General features: G+C 36.3%; 1 protein-coding gene across 1 annotated transcript; it reads right to left on the minus strand.

The window, feature by feature from the left end:
* Positions 1-1785: 1785 nt before the first annotated feature.
* LOC101890435 (probable serine hydrolase) lies at positions 1786-10393 on the minus strand. The gene is made up of 2 exons (XM_005185170.4): positions 10221-10393; positions 1786-3021 (listed from the first exon to the last, which is right to left on the minus strand). Exons 1-2 carry the CDS (start codon positions 10254-10256, stop codon positions 2005-2007), a joined length of 1053 nt encoding a protein of 350 aa, XP_005185227.1. The 5' UTR covers positions 10257-10393; the 3' UTR covers positions 1786-2004.
* Between the last annotated feature and the right edge of the window lie 433 nt (positions 10394-10826).

Below are 10826 nucleotides of genomic sequence, written 5' to 3' on the forward strand. Positions count from 1 at the left end.
GGTAGGGTTGGGCTCAGAAGGGCTAGGCCTATTGTTTTCAAAGATGTCCGCAACATATTTAGGGGTTGAAATGGACCAAAAACAAAAAAAAAATACTGTTCACGCCAATCGACACCCCTGAGAAGAGAGTTAAGGACATGGAAGAATTCTAGCATTTTGGATGACCATTGCATTATATTTAGCTGTAAAATGGACCACAACAACTAACAGCACGACGGAGTCCGTAAATATAGGGCAAATATCCCTGTCCAAAATGCTAATGGTAATATTTGGACAGTGCTCCGTGACATAATTTCAAAAGCGAAATCTTCCAATATGGATTCGGACATAAGGGCGCTTCTAACGTATGGTAGTGCTGTAGGGTATCACATGGTCGGCCCGCACGACTATAGCCTTTGCTTACTTGTTATACCCTCCACCTTGGAAAGAAGGATATATTAACTTTGTCATTCCGTTTGTAACATCCTTAAATATTCGTCCTAGACCCCATAAATCAGCATAAAATTCTAAGTCGATTTAACAGTGTCCGTCTGTCTGTCTGTCTGTCCGTCTGTCTGTTGAAATCACGATACAGCCCGCATTATTTGACGTAGAGCGCCAAAATTTAGCAGAGCTATTTGCATTGTGTCTAGGGTGGTTGGTATTGAAAATGAGATATATCGGTCCACGTTCTGGTATAGTCCCCATATAACGGTACCTCCCGATATTCGGTATTTTGATGGTTTTTGCCACATTTTTTCACTGATTTGTCTAAAAATTGGTATTTGTGGGTCATAATGGGTCCTAGTTCGTGTAGCGAAACATAGTAATTATAGGTCCACGTTTTGGTATAGCCCCCATATAACGGTACCTTCCGATATTCGGTAATTTGATGATTTTTGCCACATTTTTTAACGGATTTGTCTGAAAATTGGTATTTGTTAGTCATAATGGGTTCCAGCTCCGGTGGCGAAACATTGCATGTATTTGTCCATGATTTGGTATAGCCCCCATATAACAGTACCTCCCGATATTCGGTATTTTGATGGTTTTTGCCACATTTTTTCACTGATTTGTCTAAAAATTGGTATTTGTGGGTCATAATGGGTCCTAGTTCGTGTAACGAAACATAGTAATTATAGGTCCACGTTTTGGTATAGCCCTCATATAACGGTACCTCCCGATATTCGGTAATTTGATGATTTTTGCCACATTTTTTCACGGATTTGTCTGAAAATTGGTATTTGTTGGTCGTAATGGGTTCCATCTACGGTGGCGAAACATTGCATGCATGTGTCCATGATTTGATATAGCCCCCATATAACGGTACATCCCGATATTCGGTATTTTGATGGGTTTTGCCACATTTTTTCACTGATCTAATGTTTCTTTTACCCTAAGGTGGAGGGTATTAAAAGTTTGGCCCGGTCGAACTTAATGTTTTTTTACTTGTTTTTAATATAATTTTTCTCGAAGTCATATCATTCAGTCTATGGCAATGTTATTTGGTACGAGAGGATCAAGTCGATCCAAAGTTGATTATACCTTCTCATTTTGGATAAATATTCAAAGTAACACCATGCATTTTTATAGTGGTGTAGGGTATCGCACGGACAGCCCCTCCAACTATAGTCTTTGCTTACTTGTTTTTTTTATTTTTATCATAAAGAATACATGCTGTTTAAAATAATGGCTGTTTAATATAATCTTAATCACTAATAATTTTTACATTTTGCATTTTTTACATTTTCAAACTATTTACAGCTTTTAATTCAGTGGATTAATCCAGAATTTACAATGTTCATGTTTCTTTTTCATCATCTGTTCATATAATAAATATAATACTTTTTACGAATCTAAAGTTGTGAAGATTATTAATAATATTTAGTATGCATATAAAGAGGTTACATATGGCTGAATATCTATAGCGTTGCATCATTTGTAATTTCCCAAACACATACAAGCACTCTTCCATGTAATATCCAGATCACGACTGCTACCATCCATTACAGATACAGGCAACAGTCATAATTTACTTTTTCTCTTTTTCGACTTGATATTCTTTTCACTCTTCACCTCATCCTGTTTCTCTTCGCGTTCTTCGTCCTCCTCCATATCCTCACGTAGTGACCAAGTTTCTATCATTGGAGGTCTGTGGCGGTTAATAAAGGTACACAATACGGCAGCCACAGCCTGAGGATTATTCAGGTGTACATGATGGGTACCTTCGATTTCGTGTAGCTCAAAATGCGGATTTTTGCTTTTTAAAATCTCAATGACTTCATCGCTTTGCTCATCAATAAAATTCGATTGAGACCCTTTGATCACACAATAGGGTACGTCGTGTATCCGACGTGCCAGTTCAGCGGCAAACGGTGGTGAAGTGGTGAATTCAAAATAATACTTAACACGACCGTCACGTGAAAAATAATACTTATCCGGATATTTGGTGGATTTGGTGATATTACGTTCCAAGATATACGAACAATTCTCTATGGTCACTGAACGATTTGTGCCCTCGAACATCAATTGCATTAGCTGTTCGCGGTTATACGAGGGTGGTTCCATTTGATTGGCCAACTGTAAACGATCATCTTCAATGAGATATTTTTCAATATTATTCCGTATGTGTTCAATTTGAGCACTGGGTGGCCTATATCTTGTTTTAACAATATCGATGCTAATCAACATGTCTAAACGATCGGGGTAAAGTGAGGCGAAAATGAAGGAGATCATCGAACTCATTGAATGCGCCAGAATTGAAACCTTTTGCCATTGGTATTCTTCCATGATTCGCAAAATCACACACACATAGTCGACGGCGTGATAGACAATACCCCGCGGCAGTTTTGGTGATAAACCATGGCCCGGCAAGTCGATACAGAGTATGCCAATGTGTTCCGGTAGCAGTGGGATCAATGTATTCCACGTTCCCATGTTATCCAGCCAACCATGCAGGGCCAATATGGGTCTTACTTTACGATTGCCATACCAACGTCCAACAACATAACCCCAGGGCATTGGGATTCGTAGATCAATGAACTGGAAGAGAATATAAAAATACTGATCAGTAAGACTTATTTGTAAGAAAAGAAACCTAATTTAATTGAATTTATACAGAGACCCAATGAAAAATTTAATGTAAATGTAAATTATCCCAAAGGCTGCATATCATTTAGCATAAAAAGATTGATAGTTAGAGTTATTAAAGGGCACCACCTTCTCTGGCAGAAAAGATTCTATATTATTTCCCAATAGCCTCTAGTATATCCATATATTCGATATTTTGATGAAATTATTTCAAGTTTGTCATTCCGTTTGTAACACCTCGAAATATACATTTTATAGCCCACAAATCAGCATAAAATTCTATATCGATTTACCGATGTCCGTCCATCTATCGGTCTGTCCGTCTGTGGAAATCACTCTAGCTTCCGCTCGAAATGAGGTAAGTTGACAAAACTTTACTCAAATCTGTACTATGTCTGCAGGACTTTCGGTATTGAAAATGGGCCATGTAGGTCCACGTCTTCGTATAGCCCCCATAAAATGGTACCCCCCGATATTCGGTATTTTGATGATTTTAGCGACCTTATTTACCGGAATTGTTTCAAACTTCGCATTTGAAGTTCGTAATGGATACTATAGCCTATGACAGAAAATTGTCTGTGCAGGTCGACGTCTTCTTATATCCACCATATAACGGTAACCCCGTTATTCGGTATTTTGATGATTTTAGCGACATTATTTACCGGAATTATTTTAAAATTTGTATTTGAAGTTCGTAATGAATACTACAGCCTATGTCAGAAAATTGTCTGTACAGTTCCACGTTTTATAACCCCCACGGTACCTCCCTATATTCGGTATTTTGATGATTTTAGCTACATTATAAACAGATTTTTTTTCAAGTTTCTCATTTGTATATTGTAGTAGCTTGTGACAAAAGTTGCCTATGCAGGTCCATGTCGTCGTATAGACTCTAATATACGGCTACATTCGGTATTTTTAATATTTTAAACAGAATTTTTAACCGATTTTATTTTTTTGAAAATTGCCAAATTTGTACCAAATGGTGGAGGGTATTCAAAGTTCGGCCCGGCCGAACTTACAGCTTTTTTACTTGTAAATAATAATATTTCGCATGATATTGCCATTCGTTTTTTATATCCTCTCCATACTATGGAGGGTATATTAATTTTGTCATTCCGTTTGTAACTCCTCGAAATACTCATGTCAGACGCAACAAAGTATATATATTCTTGATCAGGGGAAAATTCTAAGACGATTTAACCATGTCCGTCTGTCTGTCTGTGTGTCTGTCTGTCTGTCCGTCTGTCTGTCTGTCTGTTGTAATCACGCTATCTTTCGAGCAAATGGAGACAGAAGGCTAAAATTTTGCACACATGTATATTTTGCCAGTAGGCAGGTTAAGTTCGTAAATGGGCCATGTAGGTCCAAGTTATCATATAGCCCCCATATAACGGTACCTCACGATATTCGGTATTTTGAGGATTTTAGCGACATTATTCAATGGAATTGTTTCCAATTTGGCATTTGAAGTTCGTAATGGATACTACAGCCTAAGACAGAAAATTATCTGTACAGGTCCACGTCTTCGTATAGCCCCCATATAACGGTACCCCCCGATATTCGGTATTTTGATGATTTTAACGACATTATTTACCGGAATCGTTTCAGATTTGGAATTTGAAGTTCGTAATGGATACTACATCCTAAGTCAAGAAATGAGCCATGTAGGTCCACGTCTTCATATAGCCCCGATATAACGGTACCCCCCGATATTCGGTATTTTGGTGATTTTAACGACATTATTCACGGGAATTGTTTCAAATTTGGTACTTGAAGCTCAAAATGGATACTACACCCTAAGACAGAAAATTGTCTGTGCAGTTCTACGTCTTCGTATAGCCCCCCTATAACGGTACCTCCCTATATTCGGTATTTTGATGATTTTAGCGACATTATTCACCGGAATTGTTTGAAAATTGGTATTTGAAGTTCGTAATGAATACTACAGTCTGTGACAGAAAATTGTCTGTGCGGGTCCAGGTCTTCGTATAGGCCCCATATATCAGTACCTCCCCACATTCGGTATTTTGACGATTTTAGGTACAATACCCACCGAAATTGTTTGAAATGTGGTATTTGAAGTTCGTAATAGATGTTACAGCCTGTGACAGAAAACTGTCTATGCTGGTCCAGGTCTTTGCACAGCTCCAATTTAACGGCACCTCCTTATATACGATATTTTGATGATTTTAGCTACATTATTTACCGTTTATTTCAAGTTTCCAATTTGAATATAGTAATGGCTTATGACAAGCAATGCCTATGTATGTCCACGTCGTATAGACCCCAATATGACGGCTATATTCGGTATTTTTAAAATTTTAACAGAATTTTTTAAGGATTTTATTTTTTAAAAGTTTCCAAATTCGTTGCAAATGGTGGAAGGTATTAAAAGTTCGGCCCGGCCGAACTTAGTGCTTTTTAACTTGTTATTTCCTAAAATCCATTATTTACGCTCGCCCAATCAGCCAAATATGTGGGGTAATATATTTATTTAACTTTGGTTTATTTTTTCAGTAAACATTTCTTATCTCATTTATCGAAACGATTCTAAAGTCGAAAATAACCCTTGATAATCGCCACATAGCCTTCACAAGAGGTCTTACGTTTAATCATTATCAGGTCGTTGGTATCAATAATGTCTTCTAACTTAACTTTATGGCGGCCTTTTTAAGTGTTCATTCTGCCAATTTGTCGTCTAAAGAAAAAGTTATTGTGAAATTTATTCTAACTATGTCTGTGTCTTGCATTCCGTGAGAATGAAAATTAAATCAGAAATTTATCGAAAACAAGTGAAAAAACATTAATTTCGGCCGGGCCGAACTTTTAATACCCTCCACCTTAAGGTAAAGAAAACATTAGAACCAATTATGACCAACTAATTCCAATTTTTAGACAATCAAAATACCAAATATTGGAAGATACCGTTATATAGAGCTATACCAAAGCGTGGACCTACACACACAATATTCCGCTACACTAACTAGGACCCATTATGACCTACAAATACCAATTTTGAGACAAATCCGTGAAAAAATATGGCAAAAATCATCAAAACACCGAATATCGGGAGGTACGGTTATATGGGGGATATACCAAAACGTGGACCTATACATGCAATGTTTCGCCACCGGAGATAGAATCCATTAGGACCAACAAATACCAATTATCAGACAAATCCATGAAAAAGTGTGGCAAAAATCATCAAAATACCGAACATCGGGAGGTACCGTTATATGGGGACTATACCAAAACGTGGACCGATATATCTCATTTTCAATACCAACCATCCTAGACGCAATACAAATTATTCTGCTAAACAGACAGACAGACAGACGGACATCGTTATACAGACTTAGAATTTTATGCTGATTATGAATATACACTGGTGGCCAAAACTAAAGCAACTTAAATCGCAAAGACAATAAATGTCCTGTAACTTTTAAAAAATAAACAAATCGTAATTATTTTTTAAGTTTTAAATGAGGGGTTTAATTCACTTTTAAGAAACTAAAAATAAAAATACAAAAATTAATTTGGACGAAAAATAATATGTGGAAAACTAAAATGACCCAATTTTTGCTTGGTCAAAACTAAAGCAACTTTTGATTTTTTATTTTAAAATAATTAAATTTTGGCTAGTAGTCGATAGCATAACCATTATTTTTGATAGCAGCTGCACACCTACGAGGCATTGAATCTATAACACGCTCAATTTGATCCTTGGGTGTGCTTTCCCAGGCACCCCAAATCCTTATAAAATGCTGTGCTTATTTATTTCCGAATCTCTATTGTTCTTCCTATCTACGATACTCCAAAGGTTTTCTAAGGAGTTTAGGTCAGGTGATTGTGCCGGCTATAAGAAAACATGAATTTTTAACTCCCGCAACCAATATTTGACAAGTTTTGATACAAGTTTGGGATCATTGTCATGCTGAAACACCCAAATCAGCCGAATAGTTTACTCAGCGTAAGGGAACAACGTGATGTCCAACACATCTTTGTAAACAAACCGATCTACAACTTCCTTTATTTTATGGATAGGCCCAAGTCCATAGAAAGAAAAACAGCGCCACGCCATTTTTGACCCTCCCTCATGCTTCACTATACCTTTGCAACATTGCGGCTTGAGTCCTTCATTTTTTGGTCTTCTCACCGTAAAATTTTTCACGTCTGAGCCTTTAATATTAAACGTAGACTCATCCCAGAAATAATGTTTTTTCCATTGAGCTTGATTTCACTTAATATTATCGTTTCCGAAAGTCTTTCTGATTTTTATACCCTACAACACTATGTGTTGGGGGTATTATAAGTTTGATTGGGCCAGAATTTATGTAACACCTCGAAATATTGGTTTCCCATATAGGAAAGTATATATGGATCTTCCTAGCTCGCCGAGCTGAGTCGATCTAGCTATGTATGTCCGTCCGTCCGTCTGTCCGTCTGTCCGTCTGTCCGTCTGTCCATGTTAATTTGTAATCACTCTACAGGTCGCAATTATGGTCCGATCTTCACGAAATTTAAAATGGAGGTGGGGCTAGGGTCAGAATAGAACCCTATTTCTTTTGGAGATGATCGCATAATATTTAGGGGTCGAAATGGACCAAATACTGAAAAAATATCGGATTTTGCAGTAGCTATACAGGTCGCAATTATAGACCAATCGACGCGGAATTTCGTATGTGGCTAGAGTTTAGGGCGGGGAAGAAGCCTACCAATTTGGGTGGTCATCGGATAATATTTAGCGGGTAAAATAGACCATATCTTTTGTGTTGAAAAAATTCAAAATTTTTCATTAAATCGCGAATATTTTAAATCCCGGCGAAATCACAAAGACATGACAAGGTCACTTCTGATCTTTACATTGATGTTAACATCCAACAAATCGGATATATAGCAAAATATGTGCGATATATATGTCTATCAAATAATATATGCTTGAAAGATCTCTTATATGTCGAGAACGGCTGAACTGATTTCAACAGTTCTCATTAATTCAGAATGGCCTCTTGGCAGGAAAGAAAAAACGTCTAAAAAATCGCATAAAAATATCTCTCTAAAGCTGAAAATATTGATTTTGTAAAATTTTCTCATATTTTTTCCATTTTGTCATATTTTTGGCATATTTTCATTTTGAATTAAACATTTGGTAATATTTCTACAGCTAACAAAACTAAGTAGTTAGGATATCAGGATATCATATACAGATCGCATTTATGGCCCGATTCTTACGAAATTTTGCATGGGGATAAGATGAGGGTCAGAATAGAAGCCTACTCTTTTTGGAGATGATCGCCATATATTTAGGGGTTGAAATGGACCAAAAAAACTGCAAAATTGTCAGCAGGTCGTAATTATCGCCCGATCCACACGCACATTTGAATGGGGGTTACCGGACATTGCAAAAGCCAAACAGTTTTGGATGGCCATCCAAAAATATTCAATGTGTGAAATAGTTTGCCAACTTTTGTCGACAAAATACGAAAATGCCCATTGCAGTGACTTTTTGGAGAATTCACAAATACAGGAAAGACGCACTTCTGACTATTTCGTTGAAGAACATATTCAAATGTCTGTATCTCATATAGATGCGTTTCAGTCAAAAACCAATAATAAATGTTAATATTTCGCCACTTCTGAGAGATTATAGGTCTTTGGGAAATATTGGTTCCAGATCTAGGGCATCTACCAATAAATTGGAAATAAGCAAAATCGTTTAAGTTGCTATTATTCGAAAATTAGAGAACGAAACCTGATGGTTATCTTTAATTATTTGTCACAATATCTTGTGGAATTCTGTCGAGTATCTCGCCTATATAAACTGTATCGTTTATAATAGTGTTGTAGGGTATTCAACGGTCGGCCCCGCTCGACTGTAGCCTTTGCTTACTTGTTTCAGATATAAATGGTTTTTTGATGTCTTACGGGCATGCAGACCAACTGCCAATACTCGTCTACGCACTGATCTCGAGCTTATATTCAATGATTGCTCTCTCACCAATCCAGTTGAACTCTTAAATAGTTGTTTTTTATTTCTCTCACAAGTTGTGGATCAGTACGGGATGAAGTTTTTCACGGCCTTCATCCGTTATAGACTGTTACTACTGATCCAGTTTCAAAAAACTGACTTAGTATACAGAAATAATTATGAAATCACATAAATATTTATGAAATATTTCTCGGAAATCATTTTCTGTGATATGTTGTTTTGATAGTCACTGATAATTTGCCGTTTTATTCAGGTACTGTATTTGCTTTTAGCCATTTTTAAATTTTTTTTGGGCAGTACTTAAAAAACGAAAAGAAAAACACATACTGTTGTAAAAAACTTCTCAAAAAGGATTTATGACAATCGAAATTGTCGAAGGAAGCAAAAAGCGATAAATATCACAGTAAAAACAACTGAAATTGCAGCGGTTATATGAATGAACAACAGAGTTGCTTTTGTTTTGTCCAAGCCAAAATCGGGTTAATTGACTTTACCAAACATTATTCTTTTATATAAAAATGAATTTTGGTTTTATGTTTTAGGTTTTTAAAAAGTGAATAAAGTACCTAATTTAAAACAAGAAAAACTTTCTCATTTTCTTAATTTTTGAAAAAGTTACAGGGCATTCATTCTCCTTGTAATTTCAGTTGCTTTAGTTTTGGCCACCAGTGTATATACATTATGGGGTCTACGACGAACATTTAGGGATGTTACAAACGGTATAACAAAGTTAATATACCCTCATTTCCGTTCGTAATTCCTCGAAATATTCATGTCAGACCCAATAAATCGGTCCACGTTATCGTATAGCTCCAGTATAACGGTTCCTCCCAATATTCGGTATTTTGATGAATTTAGCGACATTATAGACTGGAATTATTTCAAAATACGTATTTTTATATCTTAATGGGCACTACAACCTATGACAAAAAATTACTTATGCAGGTTTACGCTTTCTTTATTTTCATTTTCAAATATTCGTTGTGGGCCCCACATCGAAATGCACTTTTTTCCTACGTCTATGTTGTGTTTACACATGATATTGTCATCGAATTAGAGGTGGAACGAAAGGTCATAGTCCACATTTTCGGTTTTCCGCTTGACTGGAAATTAACAAGCACACAAACGCACACATTTCAGCTTCTTAGAAATTATTTACCTCTTTGTGAGTTACTTCGTTTTGATTGATGGACATTGTTCTCGGTTTTGCATTCGTTTTTTATATTGTTTATATCGTTATGACTGCAAAAATTATTAATAAATTTTTAAAAATTTTTATTTATGTGATCTAAAAGTCACAAAGCAACGATCTGCTCCGAACGATTGACTATAGCCCACTAAACGTATTTATTTTTGCTATGTTTACTAAACAAGTAGATGAGCGTTTAATGTTTTTAATGAGAAATGTGAGAAATAATTAACAACTACAATTCTCTTACTTTCAGTCTATCTCACCACACTCGAGTGCGCGAGTGTGAGAGCGAGAATTGTGCAAAATCGGCAAATAATATCAACATTTGGGCTTTTCTCCAGCACTTGTTAAATGGTCAAAGGGCGAAACCGGCAAAATAGCACTGAGAATCTAAATTTTTATACCCTCCACCTTTGTCATTCCGTTCGTAACATTCCTAAATATTCGTCGTAGACCCCATAAAGTATATATATTCATAATCAACATAAAATTCTAAGTCGATTTAACGATGTCCGTCTGTCTCTCTGTCTGTCTGTTGAAATCACGACATAGGCAACATTATTTGACGTAGAG

Source organism: Musca domestica, unplaced genomic scaffold (genome assembly GCF_030504385.1).
Source record: "Musca domestica strain aabys unplaced genomic scaffold, Musca_domestica.polishedcontigs.V.1.1 77, whole genome shotgun sequence".
In the NCBI taxonomy this organism is placed as follows: Eukaryota; Metazoa; Arthropoda; class Insecta; order Diptera; family Muscidae; genus Musca; species Musca domestica.